The sequence below is a fragment of the Prunus avium genome, chromosome 1, assembly GCF_965620075.1.
Source record: "Prunus avium chromosome 1, drPruAviu1.hap1.1, whole genome shotgun sequence".
NCBI lineage: Eukaryota > Viridiplantae > Streptophyta > Magnoliopsida > Rosales > Rosaceae > Prunus > Prunus avium.
Window position 1 is genome coordinate 6,501,807 of NC_142284.1, and position 25,743 is coordinate 6,527,549.

The 25,743-nt window shown below is 37.0% G+C and overlaps 2 protein-coding genes across 4 annotated transcripts; both read right to left on the bottom strand.

The window, feature by feature from the left end:
• Nucleotides 1–14,254: 14,254 nt before the first annotated feature.
• LOC110753438 (putative pre-mRNA-splicing factor ATP-dependent RNA helicase DEAH5) lies at nucleotides 14,255–17,445 on the bottom strand. 3 transcript variants are annotated; one of them, XM_021954349.2, is made up of 2 exons: nucleotides 17,303–17,445; nucleotides 14,255–17,184 (listed from the first exon to the last, which is right to left on the bottom strand). In XM_021954349.2, exons 1-2 carry the CDS (start codon nucleotides 17,303–17,305, stop codon nucleotides 14,395–14,397), a joined length of 2,793 nt encoding a protein of 930 aa, XP_021810041.2. In that variant the 5' UTR covers nucleotides 17,306–17,445; the 3' UTR covers nucleotides 14,255–14,394. The 3 variants fall into 3 exon arrangements, with proteins under 3 accessions (XP_021810041.2, XP_021810042.2, XP_021810040.2); XM_021954350.2 differs by having other exon boundaries at nucleotides 14,255–17,102; nucleotides 17,185–17,314; XM_021954348.2 differs by lacking the exon at nucleotides 17,303–17,445 and having other exon boundaries at nucleotides 14,255–17,289.
• Nucleotides 17,446–17,929: 484 nt separating this feature from the next.
• ATKRS-1 (lysyl-tRNA synthetase 1) lies at nucleotides 17,930–25,192 on the bottom strand. The gene is made up of 17 exons (XM_021954351.2): nucleotides 25,032–25,192; nucleotides 24,725–24,800; nucleotides 24,065–24,133; nucleotides 23,774–23,939; nucleotides 23,578–23,680; nucleotides 22,837–22,922; nucleotides 21,198–21,316; nucleotides 21,058–21,120; nucleotides 20,371–20,496; nucleotides 19,963–20,245; nucleotides 19,775–19,871; nucleotides 19,526–19,685; nucleotides 18,856–18,999; nucleotides 18,683–18,751; nucleotides 18,458–18,601; nucleotides 18,300–18,351; nucleotides 17,930–18,157 (listed from the first exon to the last, which is right to left on the bottom strand). The coding sequence occupies exons 1-17, from the start codon at nucleotides 25,106–25,108 to the stop codon at nucleotides 18,141–18,143; spliced, it is 1,851 nt and encodes a 616-aa protein (XP_021810043.1). The 5' UTR covers nucleotides 25,109–25,192; the 3' UTR covers nucleotides 17,930–18,140.
• Between the last annotated feature and the right edge of the window lie 551 nt (nucleotides 25,193–25,743).

Sequence of the window (25,743 nt, forward strand, 5' to 3'; positions counted from 1 at the left end):
ATGTGAAAAACAAGTGGGTTCAGTATGATCAACAACAGTTAATAAGGCACGGGGAAGGGGGTATTTAATAGTACCCTCGGTATGAAGCTTAGGCTTTTGAATGCCATCCTGAAGGCGGGTGCGCATGGGAGGAACATGGGCAGGAGCGAGAGATTGCGGAGCTGTTGGAACTGGGGGGTTTGGAGCTGATAGAATTGGGGCAGGCACAAGTGTACAGAGGTGTATGCGAGGCGTCGGGAATAAGTTTGGAGCAATGGCTGGGTTGACGCTGAAGAAGTGTCGCAGAGTGGACTAGGGGGTGCAGAGGGGCCGGGGTCATGGCTTGTGACTGCAGTAACTGGAAAGGTGTGCACCAGGGAGGTGCTGTGAGTTTTCGAGTCTGGGTATGCGGTATGAGTGATTGATTTGGGCCCGGGTGCGGAGGAGGACAGAATTGGGTGGAATTCAATATCCACATACTCTGAAGAAGATGAAACCTGTAAATGCTCAAATGGAAAATGTGTTTCGTTAAATAAAACATGACGGGACGTGTAAACACGACCCGTGGAGAGATGTAAACAACGGTAACCTTTGTGGTGAGAATTGTATCCAAGGAAAACACATTCAAGGGTGCGGTTGATGAGTTTATTTTCAATATATGGTCCAAGGTAAGGGAAACAAGAACACCCAAACACTCGGAGATGAGAGTAGGAGGGAGGATGTTGGAAGAGACAAGTGTATGGGGTGTCCCATTGAAGATTAGGAGTAGGTAGGAGGTTGATGAGATGGACAGCAGTGAGGGCAGCTTCTCCCCAGAGATTGTGGGGAGTGTGAGAAGTGGTAAGGAGGGTACAGATCATGGTGGCAATGTGTTGGTGTTTACGTTCAGCTAGGCCATTTTGTTGGGGAGTGTGGAGACATGAGAGACGTTGATGGATGCCTAGTTGAATGCAAAGATCAGAGAAAGCATTATTAACATATTTAGTGCCATTGTCACTTTGAAGGATTTGCACAGTTGTGTGAAATTGATTTTTAACCATGGCAAGAACGATTTGAAAGTGAGAAAAGACCTCATTTTTACGATGCATAGGATACATCCAGGAGTAGCGGGAAAAGTCATTTGTAAACAAGACATAATAGCGATAACCAGTAACAGAAGTAACTAGGGACATCCATACATCAGAGTGAATTAAATTAAAGGGAGAAGGGGAAAAAGTTGTATTACTAATAAATGATAGTTTGGTGGATTTGCTAAGTGCACAATCCTTACAGAAAGCATGAGAAACTTTAAATCCTAAGATGGCGCTAAGTGAGAGAGCACATGATGGGATGAATGGCCAAGGCGACAATGCCAAGTAGGAGAGTGCATGGTGGTAAGGGCACGAGGGACGGTGGATGAGTGAGAGGAGAGGGAAAGTGGGTAAAGAACATCTTTAAAAGGGCCCTGAAAGAGTAATGAACTAGTACGTAAGTCATAGATTTGATAAAATTCGGGAGTAAAGACAAAGAAAACTAAATTATCATGAGTAAAACGGGCAACATAGAGTAGATTAGTATGAAGAGAAGGAAGACAAAAGACATTTTTAAGAGAAAAAGTGAGAACCTAAAGGAAGAGGAAGAGAGCCGGTATGAGAGATAGAGAGAGAATCTCCATTACCAAGAAATACAGAATTATTACCCTGATATAACTGTTGATTTTGAAGATTAGAAGAACTACCAGTCATGTGATGAGTGGCATCTATGTCAGGGTACCAAGTGGAGTCAGGTGGCTGCATGAATTCAGCCCCAACAAAGGAAGGAAAGGATTCTAGGCCATTGTAGGGTCCCAAGACATCAGGAGCTAAGTTGGGCCGGGTAGAGTGTTTGCTAGAAGCGGCAGATTGGGCCTAAAAGGGCTAAAAGGAAGGCCAGTTGCTTCGGGGTCTGGAACTTGGAGCAAAAGGATGCCACGATTGATTAGGCCATTGAGGATGTTGGGAGCCATTCCACGGGTTGCTCCAGAAAGGTGAGAAGTTGCACCAGCCACCACAGCTGCGACTGCGACTGCGCCAGCCACCGCAGCCACCACGCCTGTTGCTGGAGGAGCCACCACCACCGTGGGAATTGAAGGAAGTGTGGCCGGCGGTGTTAGGAAATGACTGGGTGGCCATTAGCACTGTGTTTTAATCAGGAGAGATTTGAGGAGCCTGTGCGTTGAAAGCTAACAAACAAGCATGAAAATAAGCAAAGTCAGGAAGCGGAGGAAAATTGAGAATTGCCATGACAAGCATTTTCTAATCAGGTCCTAAGCCTCGGAGCACAGCGGTGACAAGTTCTTTTGGGGAGACAGGTTCATTGATGGCAACTAGTGAATCAACAAGGGACTTAGCATGACGAAGGTAAGCATCAATGGGTTGAGAGCCTTTTTGCATATCCATGAGTTGAAAACGGAGAGCAGATTCACTGGTCATACTGGATTGAGAGAAGTGGCGTTGGAGACACTCCCAGATATCCGGGGCAAAAGTGTAGCCGACGGTGAGAGAGAGAATGGACTCAGAGAGTGTACTGGTGATGTAGCTAACAATGAGTTGGTCTTGTTGGTACCACTGAGCATGGGCGGGATTTGTTTGGGTAAGAGTGGCGGTGGTGGTTGTGGGTGTTGAGGTGGTAGAAGTGGAGGTGTGGGCAGGCAGAAGGTTGTTTATGAGTGTCATCAATAAATTTCCAGAGGTCATGACCGACTAAAAAGGGTTTGAGTTGGCGGAGCCAAATGAGATAGTTGGAGTCAGTAAGCTTGATAAAATGAGAAGAGTTGGGGTTAGGGAGGGAGATGGTGGATTCAGACAAAGCCATGAGGTGGACCTAAAGGAAAAGAGGATCGAATAAGGGAGAGGGAGGAAACCCTAGGTTAGGCTAATACCATGTAAAGAATATATTTCCTTGTATTAAACAGATTACACAAAGTCCCTATTTATAATGATACAAGAAATCTACTTAAGGTAGGAAATAATATAGACATAAATACAATCCGATTTATAGCAGGAAATCCGATTTACAGTAGGAAAAACTAATTGCTGAGATTGTGAAGTTGACTTTCGTGTGTGCTAGGAAAGGAAAGTTGCGTTAACATTATGTCTTACAAGTCTCATTTAGAGAGGTGAAACTCATAAGAGTGATTTTAAACTCAACTCCAATCCAATCCAAATTGAACTATCAAACATGAAAACATTCTAAACTCAAATTTAATCAGCACATAAACCCTAAGTCATATTTCAGTACAATATACTATTTACAGGTTGAGAAGAAGTAAAAACAAGCCGGTGGCTCGAAAGCTAATCTCAAAACTGGCCCTTTGGGATCGATACTAGACATTGTTGATTTGGCTTTTTCTTTGGACGCATTAATTACCATTATCATGGAGGACTACAGGTACATGTGCATTATCCAAACCTCACCTGTCAATGCAAAGCAAAGGAACAAAAATGTAGGGTATTTGTACTATCAAGGTACCTAACATGTTGCCAAAGTGAATTCACTGTAGAGGCAAAAGAAAAAAGAAGAAGAAGTTATGAACCGGCCGACATTCCTCACTCATTATGTAACAAAATTTAACCACATTGACTTCAAAATGATAATGAGATGGCATTGTGTGGACGGAAAATATTGGATAACTCAGTCAAAGCTAGCTCAAAGGTTTCCCACTAGTTAAAAATGATCATTTTGATCATGGTCTTTATTCTCTTGGTTCAACAATAAAGGGAGGGGAATTGAAGTTTGGCGCTTTCAGAAATTAAAAGAAAAATATTACTAAATTAAGAGTTAATTAGTATTTTGATGACATTACTAGACCTTAGGCATGTAGAAAAACAAAGGATTCCCAATACTTTACATTTGGATTAGACAGGTCCAATGACGAATATGGCCATAGATGAATTAGGGACATTTTTTTTTTCTTTTGATAGAGTTAAGAACTGAGAAGGGGGTTTTCTCACACATTTTGACTTACCAACAAAAATAGAGGGGGTAGGGGCATTTTGATAACATTACTAGACCTCAAGTATGTGGAGAAACAAATTAAGGGCATTTTGACTTACCAACAAAAATAAAGGAGGAGGTGGGGGCACTTTGACTTGCCAAAAAAAAAAATAGAGGAAGGGGTGGGGGCATTTTTGGCAAATTTGCTCCTTTGAGCTCCAAAGGAGCATTAAGCTTATCTTTCAGTACAAGATAAATATATATATATATTCGAAAACCAAATAAAATAAAGCAACTTGGAGTTGTGCAATTTCCATTCCCTTACATTATTGGAAGTCAAATAACAGAAGAAGCGGCATCTCGTGTGGTAGAACATTGTCAAAGGATCAAAGAATCACAAGGGGGATAATATGTCAGTGAAATATGAGGTCTACAAATTAATGTGGGTCAGTAGGATTATTTGACCAAGAAAAAAAACCTAATGCCATCCTCGATTTTACTACTTGAAGGAAACATAATAATGGATTTTCTGAATGATCAGGATCTAAAGGTCATGAAAATGACAGATTTATCATGATCAAGAAGTAATGAAATTTAACTTGAAAATGTAAAAGTTTTGCCAAGATTGAAATCCACTTTTGTGTTGCCAAGATGGAAAAACATGACAAAGTGTTGCACTTTTTTTTTTATTTGTTCTTTTTTGTTTGTTTTTCTGTTCTTTCTCAATATCAAAAGCAATGTAGCTGTAATCCGTGATTCCTTGGGTGATTGGGTTGGTGGATTTTTTGTTAACTTGGGGACATGACAGATTTTGGAAGCTGAATTATGGGGGTTGTTTTTTGGTTTGCAGCTTGTTGTGGCTCGAGGGATCTCTAATCTTGTGATTGAAATAAATTTAGTGCTTGTTGTGCATCTCATGAAAAATCATGATACTATTGGAGGTCATCCCCTTGCTGGTTTGTTATCTAGTTGCTGGGATTTTATGAATTTGATCAGTGATTGGGATCTTCAACATGTCTATCGGGAGCGGAATTGCTTGGCAGACTATCTTGCTAATGGCATCTATAATATGGACATAGGCGTGTGTTGATTTGGTCTCTAGGCCCCGTTTAGTTCGTGTTGTGTAGGTTTTGTTTGGGTTTTTTTTTCCCCTATGTCATCAAAAAAAAAAAAAAAAAAGAAGCAATGTAGCTGAAATGGAATTTCTGCTTTTTCCAGAAGTCCAACATTTAAAAACAAAAATAAAAGGGTTTTAGGATAGTCCAACTTTTTTTTTTTGTGGGTATACAAGCGATATTATGCTTTAATCTAATCTAAACTACAGGAAATTCATCTCCCCTATAATTTAAACTATCGCTTATACTAAAAAAATAAGTACGAGAAGGAAGATTCAAACTCATATCAGAGTAAAGAGTGCATCCGCTCTAACTAACTTGATTAAGCCCATATCTGCAGGATAGACCAACTTTAACTCCATTCAATTGTATAATTTATGTATAGTTCCTATTAAAGGCTATGCATTATATAATGCTAGTGGGGTTTAGAAACCTAAGAGGACAAGCAAATGAGAATAAAAAATGGCAAGGACTGAGAAAATGGTATGTTTCTATTTCAATCCTAGAGCCTAGACCCATGCAGCTTTTGAGGACAAATTGCAAAACGAAAATTCAACTAAGTGTGTGTGTCCTATTATTGCCAATGCCCACTGCCACTACCCTTTAGCCCCACCAATGCTTTTTGGGCAGAAAAGTAATTTACAGGTCATCTCTCATTGTAGTCTTTTCTGAGATTCTTGAACATGAGCATGGCCTGTTTGCAAATAATGGGATATGACAAACAGGAAAAAGAAAAAAGCTTCATATTCTTGGTAGATCTTTCAGTGCAATCTACAGGCTTCTTTAGCAATGGTCTTGGTAGGATACTTGGAATGAGGTCAGTCTTGTAATTACAACGTGGAAAGTGTACAAGTTCCACCCACCAAATTGGCTTTTTTTTTTGGTTACATTGGAGGAAAGAAACCCCACTGGGGTTCGATCCTGGGTGCCACGGGGGAAGGGGGAATCCACCACCACTGTGGTGGGAACCCATTGGCCCCACCAAATTGGCTTTGGCCCTTTGGCTTTTCTTGCTTCTCTTTTTTCTTATAGACTCAATTAAATAGCTATGAATATTATAGGATTGGGCCAAGACTTTTCCAATTTGAGCTCGATCCCCTTAATTCAAAGGTCAACTGATTTTTTTCTAAGGTTTTGAGTCCATTCCTTACTTTCTGTGGTGGCAGAGGAGCAACTAGCCAACTAGGATTATTGGATTCATTAGAGATGTCACGTCAAATTATTTCTAATTTTTTGTAAGTTTAATTAGTTAAAAGCAGTTATTCTTGCACATTAAATTTTGTGTTTCAATTTCGTCATCTCCTAGTATCGTTTGTATATATTAAAAAAGAGATACCAATTTATAATTTTTGGACACCGACTAATATGGTAGTAGTTTATTTGATTTCATTTTGGATCAATTCTAAACCTTATTTATTTAGAGCAAATAAGAATTGATATCTCAAAGTTGGTGTGGTAAATTCACATTTTTCTTTTTGGTTGTACTGGGAGGAAAGAAACCCTAGAGTTTTGATCTTGGATACCAAGCATGGGAAAAGGAGAAGGCCACAACTACTATGATAACCCCACTCGACATGTAATGTCCAACTAGAGAACTACCTGTCACCACCGACCAAAAAGTACAAACCGAGTGCTTGGGTGATATAATGTGCAATTCGAAACCCATCAAGATCACAATTCATGAAAAAGTACAGCCCTTCAATTTGAAGACGTAATCAGAATTAGAAGGAACCTGAAAATTGGTATGCATGTGGGTAAACATAGGTAGGAGTACTTCAGAAGTGTCCTGAAGTGAAACCATATAAATTGTTTGTTTACAGGAAGAAAAAAAAAATCACATAAATTGCTTTTCAAGGTTGATTTAGAGCCAAAGACAATCATATATATACTGTAAGACTGATTTGTTAAATAAACATTTAAGTAACATGCTGGATATAATCCATGGCAGACAAATTTGGAAGAGGACCATGGCTTGAAATTATCTTTGAAAAATCTAGCAACTTCATCTACATGTTTCTAACAAAGGTCTTAGCTCAGTGATAGAGTTGTTGCCATGCAGGCTAGTAGTCTGTGGTTCGATTTCCCGTAGTACTCCGTGTGTAAGTATATCCCCCTCACCCTTCCTAACTATGGCAACAACAAAAATACAAACAAACAAACAACCCTTCTAAAAGTGAAGGATCATGCCCTTTTGAAACCTCATGATTCATGTCCTTCAAAATATGTACCAAAGCCCTTTTATTGCCATTCTTAAAGCCTGGCTGGTACAATAATTTGAAGCAAAATGCATGCTCCATCCCATTCAAGGTAGGGATTGTTTATTTTTTCATGCCCAAAAATCATGTACAATATATCTTTCAGCCATAAGAGGTGACAAAAGGTCTTAACTGTAAGATATCTGTATAGTCCTTCCTCAAGTGTAGGATGGTGATCAATTTCCACTCAAAATAATGAATCCATTTTGAATTGGGCTTTTGTTGTTTGTTTGGTTGAGCCCATGTTTATTGATGCTGACTTTTGTATATGTTGTATGGTTTTGCTATTGCTTGGTAATGAAAGTTCATTTTCTTTGCCAACGAGAGTTGGTTGAGTTGGTAAGGATCGTTTTCTTCGCTATCAAGGCCTAAGTTCAAGTCTCGTTGCCAACAATCCATTTTGATGGTTAATTTATAAATACCTAAAAAGAAGCTAAGACCCCCTCTGTAAGTACTCAAAGAAGCCTTGGTATGCTCTGGCCCTGGGATAGGGTAGCCTTCCCTCCTTCTAAACTTTTTTTCATTAAAAAAAAAGGTTCATTTTCTTTGACAAAAAACAAAAACAAAAAAACAAAAAAGGATTCAAATTTCTGACTGGCTGATGCTGTGGAATATGTGAACTTTAAATAACAAAGCTTGCTGAATAACCAGTTGGTATAAGCTAGTACAACAGACTGGCCAATTGTCTTATAATATGGTTGAAGACTAAACTTATCATCAAAAAGGAAAACAAAATACTGATCAAGATTGGACTAAAAATACAACTAAGTTACTAAATTTCTAATAAATTCAAATTCAAATATAGATAGCCTGGTCAAATTTATTCTATTAACTAAAAACCAAAATTTAGAAGCCAAATTCACATCACATTCTTGGTTTTTTCATTCATACAAAAGAGAAATGGATTTTTCACATCAAAGACTGATTTGTTGAGGGGGCCATGCATGACTTGTAAATATGTTTGAACAATCTAGCAAGTTCATCTACAACATGATTCTATCAACTAGGCCTAGCTGGTTGTCAACTATCTATATATTTTTTAATAAATTTTTCTTTTAAATACCAAGAAAGTTCATCAGGTTTGAAAAGATGAATCAACAATTATATAACAAGTACTGTTACCTTGTACGGTACCTTTCGGCCTTGAGAGATAAAACAAGATCTTAACTGTAAAATATCAATGTATAGTGTTCAAGTGTGGAGAATGGCGATCAATTTTCTACTTCAAAAAATTGACTCAAATTTCTGACTAACCAATTCTGTGGACTATCTGGATTTAATACAAACCTTTGAATAATCAGTTGGTCTAAAGTAGTAACCATTATCTTAAGAGTTAATAAATTCAACTGCAGAGATAGATAACCTGGTTGTGTTCTTGTTTACTCCCTAACTGTTGTATGGATCATAAAAATATATCAAGTTTTAAAAGCTGATTCTGCTTTGTTCTTTCTCCAAGCTGAAATTATCCTTTAATCACCATCTTAGTGTTTGAATTTAACTTTAGTTTCACCTTTTGAGAATAAGGCGATAGAATTTTATTGGTAAAGAGCGTTACAAGACTAGATAGACCAGTCCAAAGGAATTAGGCGAGCCACTTTATACGAGCGGAGAAGGGTAGACTTTCACCTTGACTATGGAATTCAACTTCTTATAATTGAGATCATACCTTTTTTTTTTGGATCAAAGATTCACACCTTAACGAGATATTTTGCTTTGTGTTTTTTTAGTACAAGCGGTGGGGTACGAGAGTTGGGTATCTACGAGTTTCGAACATCTACTCACATAGGTGGAGGTGGAAGAGTTCAGCCAACTAAGCAATACCCCATTAGTTAACAAGAGATTTTGCTTTAATTTCCAGGTTGGGGTGATAGGTACGTACACTAAAGAGGAAAAAATCCTGGTATGTTTTTAATGTTGGTTGCTGAACCTCATAAACATTCCTAGTTAACTGCGGCATAGATTCATAACAACTTGTTCAAGTCGCTACATTTTAGTTTGATTCGATGTATGTTGAGAGGAGGTAATGAGGTCTAACCCAATAGAAAAGGGTCTTCACTTGCAGACCAATGATTTTCTAAATTTTAACGAGAAAAAATAGAGTTCTTTTCAAACTTAATATAATTTAACCAAATAACTGCATCTTCACACTTTTGAACGGGCAATTTGAAGGCCAGTCAACAAGGATCCTAATTAGATCACAATTTCTTTCTTTTTTTCCTTCTCCATTTCTTATCGTTTTTCGCTAGTTGGATTATTCAATTCATTTAGCCCTTTGAAACCTTCATTTTGGACAGTGGGTACTGAGGACACCAAGCAAGTTTTGTGGGGAACCTAGTATTTGCATAGAAGTAGGCTAAAGACTTGGCCCGGCTTGGCAGCCCAACTCAACTCATTAGGCTGATCCTAAGCTCAAATAGAAGCCCATAAGTGAAGAATGCCCAAGCACTAGCTTATTTAAGGACTTGTCTCCTCTCATTTTAATTTTGATTTCCTTGGCTTGTTTTCTAACTTATTTTTTGTAAGTGTTCTTTACAGTGTAGTTTTTTATTTAACAAAGCGATAGACTAAACTACTCTAAATTAATCTAATTTACGGAACGGGGACTTCAAATTTGAGTGTAAAGAGGTGGACTCACTGCCTTGACCAAATGACCTAACTCACGCATGCTTCTTTTTCAGACTTAGTACAATTTAACCAAATAATTGTATCTTCAAATTTGTGAACAGGCAATTGGGAGGCCAGTCAACAAGCATGCTAATTAGACTACAATTTCTTTCTTTGCTCCCTGACCATTCATATCGTACCTTTTTTTCGCTAGTCGGATTATTCAAGTCATTGTGCTGAAGGACATCTAACCAAGCTAATCAATATATGATGTACAATTTAAAAAAACTTTCTAGTCCCCAGTACTATATATATGTTGTGGTGTTGGTGTTCACATCTTTAAACCATCACCCACATTGTACCAATTCGAAAATTAATCTCTCAAAATTCATTGTCACCTTTTTTTTCTCCTAATAATAACACTGGTTTTGACCCGCAAACATTTTACTGATACTTCTGAAGGCATACACGAATGTTTAAGCTTGAATACATTTGCAATAAATGATACTTACCATAAAAATTTGAAAACCCTTACAACTTTTCTTTTTGTGCATGTAGCGTCTTCTCAATTTATCAATGGCTCAATAGGGTTTTACCCAAACGATGTATATGGTTTCGCTATATGTTTCAGTAATACGTCGGCCACAGATTGTGCTGCATTTACCTAATAACAAAGATGCAGTCATATGGTTTGCAGAGAGCCAAGTCAAATACATGAATCGTGATTTTTCAGGCGAAATTGACTACTACGATTTGGCTTTAAAACATGTCAATGGAAATCCTCGACCATTTACTAGAATGACAAATAAATTGTTGTTAGGCCTTGCTGCCGAATCCTCTGAGGCTTACAAGTATGCAGTCAAGACGGTATCAGTTTACGAATCACACATATTCATGCGCTGGCTGGATAGAAAACAGAAACTTCATGCTATGCACAAAGGATCTTTCTACTAATGATTGTTTGATATGTTTTGATAATTTAATTAGCGAGCTTCCAAACTTGTTGTGATGGGAAAACCGGAGCAACAGTTTATTGTGAGACTTGTTGGATCGCATTTTCAGTAGGAAATGCTTACTTTGATTAAATAACCATATACTCATGTAGGGAAGGGTCCGCCATTGAAATTCTAATTAAGTTTTTATGATGATGTCCAACCAGAAATGAAAAAAGTTTACATGTACTGGAAATGTAGCTTATATTGATACTTATGGTTTTAAGTTTATTTTTCAACTTCCCTCAAAACTAATTCGTAAGATTATATAAACTCTTGCTCTTTTCAATATACCTATACGATATATGGCATTTCTTTTATATGGCACCTTAATTGCTTACCTAGTAAGTGTTATAAAAAATGTAGTTTTCTTTTTCCGTAAAGCCAAATACAAAAACATTTATATTATAAATAACTTATAAATAAATTGGAAAGCTTTTAAGGTACAATGAAATTGAAGAAAACAAACTAATAAGTAAGTAAAAACAAAATAAATAATAAGTAAGAAGGTGAGTTTGGTACGGTGACGCACGTCAAAGACGCTGTCCTAAAGCCTTTGTAGCCTTCCTACGTGCAGGTACTAATGGTCTACAAGACTCCAAGATACGACCCCTTGTACACAAACTCAAGATCCGCTATGAGCACGTTCATAGACGGATATAAGTATCTAAGTCACAGAACCATTGCCAAAATAATAATATAAAGTAGAGAATATATATAAAAGTAGAAAATGAGAGAATTAGTTTGTGGTGGTGATTGTGGTATGTGATATTCTGATGGTGTATTGTGGTTGTTACAAATGTAAAGGAGGAGTGGCCTTTTAGAGGCATCCAAGAACATGTAACCTTCACCAACTAGAAAATTAAGGCATTCAATATAGAAATAAAACCTGAATATTAAATATTTATAACCCCAACAATAAATAAAATAAAACAGGCAAAATAATTAAAACAATCAAAATGGTTAAATTTTTAAAACCTTTTTTAAAATTCCAACAGTAAGTCTGTGCAATTTTCTGACCTAATTAATGACCAAAGAAAAAAAGATTTCTCCTAACCTTCTTCCCTACTCCATCATCTTCCTCTCCAAATGACTTTACACTTGAAGTACCTAGCCAACCATTTTCTTTCTCCCAGTGCTAGAACAAAATTAAAGTTGCAGAAGCTTCTGTTGTAACTAGTGAAATATCTGAGGTGGGGCAATTTATCAGGGACCATGTGAAGTCTTAGAGCATCTCTAACAGCCTCTTCAACCTCAGTCATCAAAGTTGCAACCTCTTTCTCTCTCTTCAGGACTGGTAAGTTGACTTTGGCTCTTCAAACATTTAATTTTATTTTGGAAAAACAAAACTCACCTTGAAAATGCTAAAACATGCATTTTTTTCTTTTCATATAATAAAAACATAGATATTTTTCACATGTTTTCATATTTTTCATTCTTTTCAAAAAAAACTTTGGAATTTTAAAATAGGTGAGCCACATCAGAAAAACTCTCTCCAACAGCCTCTTCAACCTTAGTCATCAAAGCTACAACACTTTACATGAAAAATACTACCACCTCTCTTACTGCTATACCCATAAATCTTTGTTTGAAATTGTTGTTCTAGTTGGCAAAGAGATTACAAAATCACCATCTTGCATTTTTGTTACAAGTAAGAAATAATCTTAGCCTCTCACATTCATTCATAGTTAGTAAAATACGGAACGGGAAAAAATACGAATAAAATATATACGTGTTTTATTCGGCAAAATTTTGGCACAATACAACTTAAAAGTTCGGCCACTATATTATATTTTAATATAAATTATTTACATTTTTTAATATATATTATTTTTATTCAATAATATGTGAGAATTATGTGTATAATCCGTGAATTTTGTATCTTATTGAAATTTTTGTAAAAAATACATGTATTGAACATGAAAAATATGTACACAACTGTATAACATGAGTATTGTACATTTACTTTTTAAAAAACGTGAACTTTACTGAGTCTTTAAGACTTTTGCAGAACAAGAATGTATTATTGAAAAATATGTACGTACGTGTATAATACATTATTAACGTGAAAGTACTAAATCTTTGTACGGGTATAACTCTGGAAAAGTAAAAAATCAAAAGGGGACAATAGAGACTCAAGTAATGGCCTAATAGTAATGGATAATACTCTAAACAACTCTTATCGATAAACGAAAATCGGGAAAAAAAAGGATCCCACTATATATATATATATATATAGAGCGTATAGCCGCGTGGCTATACTATTTCTTTTAAAAAGTTAAAAAAATCTAGTATAGCCAAAGACTTGGGCCTTGGGCTATGGAGAAATTTAGTAAGACACCCAAACAAAAATAAATAATTTATTTTTTCGATGTCCATTGAACTTGAAGTACTTAATATTTATTAAGTCATTTGTGAAATCAGTAACATATTTAAATATTCACTAAAGAAATAATAAACATAATTACTAATTAAAGTAATTCAAAAAGGCTAAAATATTACTTAATTACATATATTAAATTAAAGAAGTTGGCCAAAAAAACAAAAGTACATAAACAAATTTTATATTTTCAAAATTAAAACCAAAAAAGAAAAAGAAAACCTCTCCCGACGAAAGTTTGTCCCTATGCCGGCGAAATTTGCCGTTTTTAAAAATAGTATAGCCGAGCGGCTATACTACTTATATGTATATAAAAAAAAAGACCTGCAAAGCGCCTAGGTGGCACGTGTCAAAAAGTAACATTGTGCGGCTATACTATTTTTTAAAAAAAAAATTAGGATAAACGAGTATAGCCGCACGGCTGTACGATTTTTAAAAAAAATAAAAGAGGACCCTCCTAACGATTAGGCGCCCATGTGTCAAAATAGTATAGCCGCGTGGCTATACTATTTTTAAGAAACATTAATAAAATCGAGTACAGCCGCCTGTCTATACTATTTTTTAAAAATAAATTTAAAACAACCGGGTATAGCCGCCCGGCTATACTATATACATATATAGGACCGCCTAGGCGCCACGTGCCAAAAATGTAAAGCCAAGCGGTTGTACTATTTTTTAAACAAATTAGGAAAAAACCGAGCATGAGGCCGTACATTGATTTGCAAGAATTGCTAGTTTCTTTGGCCAAACATGTCCAAGGATGACATAACAGAGGGATAAGACAAATAAAAAACAACAATATAAGCAAGTAAGAACCAAAACATAGTATATCAGGCCAAGCTATGTAGATCATAATATAAAACATGTTTTGGAACATTTGAAAATGGAACAGAACAGGGGAACATGGCCATCATTCAGCTTAAGGTTCAGGAAAATCTAACAAGTAAACTAGTTCCTCAGGAAGACAGAGAGATATAAGTTACTAACAAGATTGATAAATGATATTCACTTTTGAAAATTCAACGTGGAACAAATCAACTGTATACATAGCAGAGAAGTACATATGAAGCACACTTTACTTAACAACAGAATTTACATCTTGAAATTTGTACATATCAAGCACGCCGTCTACTCAGACGCCAAGAGTTGGGCTCATGATATCTGTCATAAAGCGGTTCGATGCGTTCTTGACATTTGCGGTTGCTCATCTTTGTAGTATCTGCAGCCTTAAAGAATCTTGGCACCTGTTCCATAAGCCACTTGGGCTCTATAGCGCTGACCTCGCGCATGTACTCATTTGTGGTCATCACTAGCTCATTGTAGATGACCCAATCTGGCTGTCTCTGGAAAAGAACACTGCTTGGGTGGATATAAACTACCTGCTTGTCGACTATGGTTCTATAACCCTCACGTGGTTCCTTTTTAGCAACATGGAAGAAGCATCCAGCTATAATCGCTTTTCTGATCATTGTTCGATCTTTTCCTGCACTTACAACCTCTAATTCATACTTGTCCATGACAGTAAGAAGCTGTTTCCTGATATCCCTTGCCCTACTCAATGACCGAAACTGGACAAAGTTCTCTGAACACCAGGGGCTAGAAAAATTCTTGGCTTTCCAAGCCTCATAAACAGCAAGTAAAGTCAGATGGTCTCCCTCAGGCTGTAGAAACTTGGCCTTCTTCAAATCTGCTTGCGCTTGTTTTTCCTTAGGCCTGTAGAAGGTATTGCCTGCCTGAAGCATGGCAATGATGGTCACAATTTCATCACTGCATCCAAGGTTCGCACTGGCAAGCAGCATTTTAGACAAGGGTGGATCCAGAGGCAGCACGGCCATTCTACTACCCAATTTGGTCAGAAATCCCTCTTCATCCAAGGCTCCTAGCATCTTCACTTGTTCCATGGCAGACGTAAGTGCTTCGGGTGATGGGGGATCCATAAAATCAAAAGATTTAAGATCATTTATCCCCATAGCTTTCAACATCAGTGTAGTATGTACAAGATTTGATCTTTGGATTTCTGGAACTGTATTAGGAGACATCTCATTGTGAAAAGCACTCTCAGTGTAAAGGCGGTAACATTTTCCTGGCCCTGTACGCCCAGCACGCCCAGCTCGTTGATTGGCTGATGCCTGTGAAATTGGTGTTACAACCAGCAAATCAACCCCTTGCTTCGGATTATATACATTTATCTTTGCAAACCCTGGATCAATTACGTAAAATATCCCATCAATGGTCAAAGAAGTTTCAGCAATATTGGTAGCCACAACCACTTTTCGCTTCCCTGGAGGAGCAGGCTTAAAGATCTTTGACTGCTCTGCACTCGGTTGGGCACCATAAGCTGGTAGGATAATCAATTCCGGAACATCTTTACCTAGTTCTTTCATCCTTTCATACAGAGACTGACAAGCAAATTCAATCTCCTCCTCACCAGTCAAGAAGACAAGTATGTCACCTTCAGGTTCACTCAAGTGAATTTGCAGAACAGTCAATATAGCTCCATCCAAGTAATCACTTTCAGGCTGCTTCGCGTACAGTGTGTCTACAGGATAAGTTCTACCAGGAACAGTGAATATCATACAATTGAAGAAATACCTCGAAAACTTCTCCGCATCCAGTGTTGCAGACGTAACAATCAAACGAAGATCAGGTCGTCTTTTAACAAGTTGCTTCAGCATTCCGAAAAGAACATCAGTATTGACCGTTCTTTCATGGGCTTCATCAAGCATGATCACAGAGTACTGAGAAAGGTTTTTGTCCATCAAAATCTCCCGAAAAAGCATCCCATCAGTCATGTACTTAATCAAAGTATCCGGTCCAGTACAATCATCAAATCGAATAGAATACCCAACTTCCTCCCCTAATCTACAACCAACTTCTTCAGCAACCCTCTTGGCTACAGAAGTGGCTGCAACTCTACGCGGTTGAGTACATCCAATTATGCCCTTTGTGCTGTAACCTGCTTCAGCAAGATACTGAGCTACCTGGGTTGTTTTACCTGAACCAGTCTCACCAACAACAACAAGCACCCGATTTTCGTTCACAGCATTAACCAGCTCATTCTTCAATTTGTAGATTGGTAAGCTCTGACGCCGTTCAAGAATGGAAAGGCTTGATCTCTGCCCAAAACTCAGGGCTCCTTCATAAGCACTCTTCTTCCACTCATGCTTGTCAATATCGAAAGCCGAAAAGGCAGCAGCACCCCTAAGCTCTTGTGCGAGATATCTATCACCTCTCTCTGCCATAGGGTCTTCCCAAGCACGATTAAGATCCATTGGAATTGAATTACGCTTCATTCTTTCTTGCACTTTTCTTATTTCTCTACCCTCCTTTTGAAGCGAAGACTGAAGGGCAGCTGCACGGCTCAATGACCCAATTGGGTTCTTGACAATCTTAACAGGTGACCTATCAATTGATAAGACTCCACGCAGAAGTTCTAATGGGTCCTCATCCAGCTCCGTTTCAATCTCTTCCCCGAAACCCTCTTCTCGATTTCGCAATCCAACTTCATCATCATATGTTGCGGCCCCAAAAACACCAGAGGCGATCCCTTCATAACCATTGTCAACCCTCTGCCTCTTGCTCCTTTTTTCTCCTTCTTTACTATCTCTATGAATTTGCATAGCATCGGTGATCGCCATGGCCGGGCTGTTCTTGCGCTTCTGAGAAGCCTTTTTTGGAGGAAGAATGTTGTGAACGATCTCCAACAATATATGCAGGAGAAATTCAGGCATGTTAGCTCCGTTTTGCTTTAACTTTGCACGGAAATCGTCCACGGCCTCACAGTTTCGCCCCATCTCGGTTATGAACTCTGCCAAAACTCTGTCTGCGAAACCCAGATGATTTTCAAGCACTGTGCAAATATTGGAGACCAAAGAAAGGTATTCGAGTTTGTCAAACACACTGACCTGCGTAGAAACAGCCATTCTTTAAGATGAAAAGAAAGCTCTCTCTCTCTCTCTCTAAAAATTTGAGTTAACAAAATTTCAAACATAAACCGTCAATGAGTGGTTTGTATGTAAATACCATATATATAGGAATGAGGCGGCCGACTAATTCACTTTTTCCTTCTAGAATTTGGAATTCTTTCTTCAGTCCTTGCTAACCAAGCAAAACCTTCACCTTTTCCTCGTGGAATTAGGAATTCTATATTTTTCCGCTGACCAAAGAAGCAGAAAGTCGTGGGTCGTCTAAGGTTGGGAATATTTTATAGTTACTATCGTTCTTAAAATTTAATTGTCGTTTTCTTATAAATAAAATAAAGTCGAACCTTTTTTTTCGGTGACTTTGACCCGTCCATGTCAGCCTATATATTTTTTAAACAATTTTATTTTCCATATAATTCTCAATTATACTGAAAAAAAATTGCACATTTTTTCATAAGCCAGACATAATACATGTATCATACTCATACAATTTTCTGATTTTAATGAAAAAATTTCCCCGTTGTTTTTAATTATCTATTATCCATTAATTTTAATTGCAAAGGACTCACTAGTTGTTTTTAATTATCTATTATCTATTAATTTTAATTGCAAAGGACTCACTAGTGTAATAGTTTGGAGTAATTGCTCCTCTAGGCAAGATCCTGATTTCGAGTCCAAATTAATTGCTAAACACAGTGACCAAAAACGTATTTAACACAACTACAAATTGTAGAACAATTCCAACAATTTGACACTTCAATAAATAGATTAGTCGCATTCACAAGTGAGTGATGAAGAATATAGCAAATACTATATCCATAATCTGACATTTTTTATGTTACCCAAAAACTTGAAATACAACAGTACAAAAAAGAGCGACCGCAGGCCATCAACAAGACCACCCCTTCAAGTATAATAAAAGCTGTGTCCCAATAATCCTAAGAGCTTGCGGTTGCTGTAGAACGTCAAACTAACAACAGTTAGAAGCAGGGCATATAAAGAGGAAACACAACATTCTGAAACTCATCATCAAAGAGCAGCAAAATTCAGGGAACAGATTTTAAAAATTAATGCCAGGACAGAATCGGAATTAGTACCTTTAGCAGAAGGCTCATCCTGTGGTTTCATAGCCGGGAAGAGAAGAACTTCCTGTCCAACCACAAACAACAGACAGTGAGAAGCCGCTAAAGGTGACATCTCAGACACAAGCACAAACACATGCTTGGAGGGGAGAGGGAGGGTAGGAGGCACAAACCTTAATGTTCTGTGAATCAGTTAACAACATAGATAGTCGATCTATGCCCATACCCCAACCGCCAGTTGGAGGTAACCCATACTCAAGAGCTCCACAAAATGTTTCATCCAAAGCCATTGCTTCATCGTCACCTGACTGTCTATCCTGAAACTCAAACCACATATCTTCAGAAAAATTACCAAACAATATATAATAATATAACACAACTAAACAGTTAATTCATACCTTGAGCTGATCAGCAAATCGTTGGCGTTGTACCACAGGATCATTTAATTCAGTGTAGGCATTGGCAAGCTGGGCAGCAAAATAACATTTGGTAACAAGCACAACGACAAACCAAACCAAAAGATGCCAAATAAATAAATAATTCAAAGAAGTCCTCAAGTTAGCAAGCATACTTCATGCTTGTTGACAAACAACTCAAAACGCTCAGTCAGGCCCGGTTTTGATCTATGCCACTTTGCTAAAGGACTCATTATCTCGGGATGGTTAATGATAAATGCGGGATTTACACAAGTCTCTTCCAGAAAGTGCCCCACAAGCTGCAATGATGGAAAATGTCATCAACACAAGAAAAACATGAGATTGCATTACCACATTAAATTGACATTCCTTGCCGTTGCATTACCACATTAAATTGACATTCCTTGCCGCCCAATAGCAACTATCGAGCATAGAGAATCTCATAGTTATGTGAAATTTTTTTTGGAGGATGACAATATGCAATCATAATTCTCACTCTATTGAAACTGCAACTAGTGTATTCATTATCATTGCCACCTATGAAAAATACCATAAGTCATTATTTCTTTTTTTTCCCTTCCTTGGCAATGATTTAATAGCCAACAGCCATATACAATGGTGAACGTAACTGAACATATATGTATAATATACAAGTCACCACCAGCCAGGGTACCACCTTTTAATCAGATATGCCCAGGCCATTTTCTAAGTTCTCACCACACCATTAGCTCCTCAAAAGACTTTAGTTCAAATTGGATCAAATATCCTGATTCATGTACTTGATTTAGAAGAATATTTGGAAAAAGGAAAAATAAAAAGATTTACCTTGTCCAACAAACGAGTTGTGGTTTCAGGAGGAGAACATTTGATATCAAACTTCTTGCATGCCTCCTTAAGATATTTGTTAGCTTCCTCACTAGAGAGATCTGCTGGATTAATGTTGAGATCTGCAATCTTATTTAATTCCTCAACCATGTCGATCCTCCTGCAACAGTACCAGTTAAAACCATCAGATAAGTTGTTTTAAATCTGTTTCAGTTGTAACATGCATGACCAATGAATTAGGTTACAGACCTGAAGGGAGGAGTGAAGTCAATCTCAATTGGATCCTTATCGAGCCCATTTGAGTGATACTTGATTTTGTATCCACCTGTGAGTTCCTTGACCATCCCTATTTTAGATTAAATATTATATCAGCAAAGAAATCCAAGTAGTTTCAAAGACATGGAGAAGTGCAAAAGAAGCATATGTTTGAGCCATACCACTCAACATTTCCTCAGTCAGGGTCATCACATCATTGTAGTCTGCATAAGCCATGTAGAATTCACATGTAGTGAACTCAGGATTATGAGTCAAATCAATACCCTCATTTCTAAATTGTTTTCCAATCTCATAAACACGTTCCAGGCCACCAACAACTAACTGCTTGAGATATAGTTCAGGTGCAATGCGCATGAAAAGCCTCATGTCAAGTTCATTGTGATAAGTCACAAAAGGGCGGGCAGCTGCTCCACCAGCAATCATATTCATCATCGGAGTTTCAACCTGAGGGTGGGAGAAAATAGAAGAACTAAATGACAAAGATAGAAATGACACAAAATGTAAGGCACCATCAACAAATGCCCATGAAAACGCAATGGATACATAAAGCAAGCTGATGAAAGACTAACCTCCACGAAATCACGCTCATCCAGGAACCTTCTAACATATTGAATGATCTTAGATCTGGTCTTGAATATTTGTCGAACCTCAGTATTCAATATTAAATCCAGATAACGTTGACGATAACGAGTTTCCTAGCAAGAAATACAATGAAGTTAACACGTAAAATAATGGAAAACGAGAACAGCATAAAAATTTGAAAACTTAAAAAGGAATAACGTAAATAAACTAATCAAAAGTAATAATTGCATCTTGAAAGGGTGATCTAACTCAAGTACTTTGAAACTCTCAATCTCAATTAAAATATAGATTGAAAGAAAAGGGCAGAAACAAGGATTAAAGTGAATCCAACAAACAAACTAATCAAACTAAGACCTAATAGATAAATGAAGGTACAAGTTGAGCTGGTAGCCTATATCTCCGACGCAAAAAAAATCAATGCCTGTCTACAAGGTTAGCCTATGTAAGCACAGTTACCTAACTAAAGGACCAGAAATATATGTTCTTGAATTAAGTAAAGAATACACCAAGTTACTGTATCTAAGATAGATAGTCTAAGGAATCACACATGCATAGACAGATATCAATAATGTGTATGCAAACGTACATCTTTTTTCTGACACCCAAAACTGTAATCTTAGTGTCCTCGCAGTACTGCAGAAAAAGGGTTTAAAAGTTTCTTTATCAATCAATACCTGGTCTTTTAAAATATAAGTTTCAGGATTCCTTGGGCTTCCTGGGACCCATCCATCAATTTTCTGCAGAAGTTTATGCAGTGGAGTCATGATAGGAGCACAGGCAGTATTAAAGCAGTAAAAATACAAACATTGCTTACCTTCACATTAGCATTATCAGAAGCAGGACCAGCTTTCTGCCTTGCCATCATATGAAGACAATGTGATAAGACTATAAATGATCTTGGGAAAATGCTCAGCTCCCCCCTCTTCGTCTTCCCTAAGAGAGAAACAAACAAACAAAACAGAAAATTGTATAATCCAGAAAAATGAACAGTTCATAGTCCCAAAACACACAAAATCCAGCAGAAAATTATATTACAAGGGTCAATTGATTTGAGAGAGAAAAACCAAAAATAAAAAAGCAGAAGTTATAGTTGATAACTGTAGAATGCCCAGGATCATGATGTTATATATATAACATGACATGTGTCCCAAAATGGATTTTCAAGGGCCTATAGTCAGAGCTTCAGTCAACTAGACTGAAAGGCAGTAAAGCCAAACCTTCTATGACATAAAGAAAACGGAATAGCTTGAAAGTTGTTTTGCATGAAGAACTTATCATTAGACTAACGACCAGTCAGACCAGAACAAATCCACGAGTGCACACACAAGAAGTTTGTATATCCAGTTTAACAAAGTCAGGAAGATGCAAATCATGTGAAGACTAAGCTACTATTCAGGAGATCTTCATGGAACACTGCACCCTTGTAATCTCTTTCAATTTCAGCGTAACCTTTTAGAAATTTCCTCCCTAATCTTTCTTTTAACCAACCAAAGTTCTCAACACACACACAAACAAGATGAAGTGACTTATTAAACTGATCAATAATTACTTGATAAAAGAACTCAGTTTAAACCTATCAACTGCTTGCCCATATAGTGAATAACAATTTCAAACATTCAATCAAACAGTCCTCGCCTAAAATATCGAGACTCCTTACATACAAAGAAAAGGATTTCTTTTTACTACTACAGTCTAGTTTCTGTTCTTCTTTAGACCTCTTGTTTCACTCTGATAGTGTCATGGCATGTTTACTAATCCGGAATTGAATTAGGGGGAATTGAATTGAGGATGAATTGAATTGAGGAGGAGTTAGATTGAAGAGAATTAGATTCCGGATTCCTAATGAAGTTGTTTACTAAACCATATGGATTGAGGGGAGTTAGATTCCGAATTCCTATTGAAGTTGTTTACTAAACCATATGGAATTGGGGTAGAAGTGGTACTAATTACTAAAATGTCCTCATTTTTTGGTTAAAGTAGATGGCATATTTGGAATTTTGAAAATTGTGTGAGGATATAATGGGTAAAAAAGATGAATTCCTAATGGGTGAATTCTCCAGGAATTAGAATACCACCTCCCATTCAGGAATTGAATTCCTCCAAAATCAGGAATTCAATTCCTAATTTTGTGTGGGCCCTGCTTACTTTTCAATTCCTTGATGTGAAGTAAACGCAGGAATTCTCCATAAGCGGAATTCAATTCCTAATGAGAATTCCAATTCCTGATTAGTAAACATGCCATCAAGTCAATGCAGAGGAAATGAATGTGTTCCTATAGTGCTTAGTAAGTGAAATATAAAAACTATCATCTGGATTACACCACCACTTATTCTACCGGATCTTACAAAGACACTTCATATAGTGCTTAACTCAAATTTTAAATAAAAATCATATAATTCGAAAACAAATTATTATAATTAACAAGTAAAAGGTATATCACAGCTATTACAAACCTGGGAACCCAGTCACACCAACAATATCACCCCGCTTAACACTAGAATGGAACTTAGAAAATTCAGATTCATCCAACTCTGATTTGCTGCATGAAAAAAATGAAGTCCTTTAGTAATTTGATATTGAAAAGTAAAAGAAATAACTCAACAAAGGGGATATATAAATGTACTGAATAGATTAATTCAATGCATAAGGAGAAGCAAAGTAATTTGCATTTATCTAAGCAGGAGTGAATCCAGAATTCTTCATGGGAGTGAGTGAGCTTCCAACCACACTTCAATACAATAATAGCTTTCTACTTTCTACAAGACCAACTTCATGCCATCATCTGATCAAGGTATTTTTATTTCATAGGTATGGAAAATTAGATGGAAGATGAGAAAAGATGAAAAGAATCAGTTGCTCTTATTTACACATAAAAATAGTATTTGATGACTAGCAACTTCAGAGCAAAATCAAACTTAAACCAACTGCTATATAGAGTTTCACCAAAGAAACTATACAGACTTGTACACGCTGTGTGTACATGCCTGCACATATATAGTAAATACAACTAAAAGCTGCAGGCAATTTTTTAACCTGCGTGGTGGGAGGGTATAAAAATTGTTTCAGATAATAACAAATGCAAAGGTGGCAAATGTAGTTCATTACATTGTTCTAGAGGCTAACTACATTAAGATCTAAACAACCGGGTATAAATTACAATATAAAAAGAAGTGGGGGTGGCAACAAATTTATACCTTAAATCAGCCATGACTTGGACCTTTCCACCACCAGGTCCACCACCATGTAAATCATAAAACAAAAGCTTAGAGCTGGAGGATCTTTTACTCATGATTCGACCTTGCACAAGAGCAAAATTATTCACACCAACAAATAAAATTTGAAAGTGACAGATGATACTCTAAACAAATATAAACCCTTAATTTTGAATACCAGCTAGCGATACACTGATCTCATCACGATGCTCCCCATTGCTTAAGCCGTCATACTTCTCTACATATTCAAGCACAGTCATTGAAACAAAGAATTTGTGAGGATATGGATTTTTATTATCTGCCTTCTGGGTAGCAAGATACTTCAGCCTGTTTTCAAAGTATTGCTGCAACATGATCAAAAACAAAAGAACAAAAACAGATGAGGCTCGGGTCATAAATGAGTGAGAATAAAATTCACACAGAAAACAATTAGATGAAAACTATATTACACAATGTAATTAATGTATACCGTTGGATCCATTTCTTCATCTTCAGTAGCTCCATTTTTCTTAACCTGTGAGCTTGCTGTGGCAGCAGCCTGTAAGATAAGTGCAAAGTTATTTAATATCAGACTTCATAATCAAATACGGTGAGCTTCTTTAGTGGACAGTAAGCAATTATACATTATCATTCAAGTGTATTCAGAGTTCAAGTGACTATTTAGTATGAATTCACTTTCATGGTTGAAATATTAAATTTATGCCTCAAAACAAATCACCAAAATATATAAGATTTCTGCGAAACCAATACTTACATATTATTAAGCACGCCACTATCAAATTGACGAAAAAGAAAATCACTACGATGTATCATGACTATTTAGTATCAACTCATTTTCATGTTTCATATACTAATTTTATACGACAAATTAACAAACCAAAATATACCAAATTATTGGGTAAACAACACTTGCAGATAAGCAAATAATGTTCTGACAATTATCTATCAACATTTAGGGAATGAACGCACCATCATTCAATAATTCCACCGGCCCATATAAAGTTGAGGGAAGAGTCCTATACGTGGTTTACTACCCATATCATTTCCGTACTTATTTCTCCCTCGTTTTCAAAAGACCAAACAGAAAATAATAAAAGCAGAAACAAAAGGATGCTAAGAAAATGTGTACCTGCTTTGCCTTCTCCTCCTCTTTCCGCCGCCTCTCCTCTTCCTTCTGCTTGATCTTCAGCTCCTTCTTGCGTGCACTGTAAGCATTCCACAAAATTCAAAACAATCAAAAATTTAAATTAAGTCTAATAGCTTTCGTAGCTAAAAAAACAAAAACCCATATGGATTAAAAATAAAACAAAACGTTTCATGGACAGAAATGAACATATTTTTCCGCTCCCTGTTTGGAACCCAAGCCATGCCTAAAATGCCTCAATTCAAAGGCAATCCCTTTCTCAGGGACCAAACAGGGGTTCTTAGGCACTTACTTTTTGCTCATAGCTCCTTCCGATTCCATTGTCAAATCTGAGACCGCTTTCGTTGTTTCGTCAACAGTGCCTGCCATTGCAGCTACTCCTTATGTGAAGGGAGAGCAAGAAAGGGCTTTGTGGGGTTTTTGTGTGTGTTGCTAGGGTTTGGTAAATGGGTAAAAATATTACGATTTTACTATATAGGCGGGTCGGGTCTATCGCTGCTTCTTCTTTTTTTGTTTTTGTTTTTTTTTGTTTCTGAATTGGATATTTATGATATGTTTTAACTTTTAAGTTCGAATCCTTATCTCATTAATTAAGAAAAAAAAAAATTCATTAGTACGTGTTTTGAATGAAAAACGGCACTAGCAAATGGATGTATTACTCAACTGCGAGCCGAGGGAATAGAATAAGGGAGCTTAGAATTTACGTCCAACAAGAAAATGAAACATGTTCAATCAAAGTTTGTTACACGGGAATAGAATAAGGGAACTTAAAATTTACACCCAATAAGAAAATGACACATGTTCAATCAAAGTTCATAAAGACAAGTTTACTCATGAGTCGATGCACGAGAAACTAACACAGGCTTACCATATTTATATATCACCTTGTGTACCACCTCTCTAATAGAAGTGGAGCCTACCATTACAATAAGACCCACCTCTATGAAAGAAGTGGTACACAATATGTTACATAAATGTGATATGCCTACTATTTTTCTTTACAC

Bases quoted from the DNA above. Each gene is read 5' to 3' on its own strand.
- LOC110753438 (XM_021954348.2), bottom strand. From the start codon at position 17,202: ATGGCTGTTTCTACGCAGGTCAGTGTGTTTGACAAACTCGAATACCTT.
- ATKRS-1 (XM_021954351.2), bottom strand. From the start codon at position 25,108: ATGGCAGGCACTGTTGACGAAACAACGAAAGCGGTCTCAGATTTGACA. The intron at 24,801-25,031 runs GTAAGTGCCTAA...GAATGCTTACAG, and splicing joins GAAGGAGCTATGAGCAAAAA to TGCACGCAAGAAGGAGCTGA. The intron at 21,121-21,197 runs GTAAGCAATGTT...AAACTTCTGCAG, and splicing joins CTGATAATGCTAATGTGAAG to AAAATTGATGGATGGGTCCC.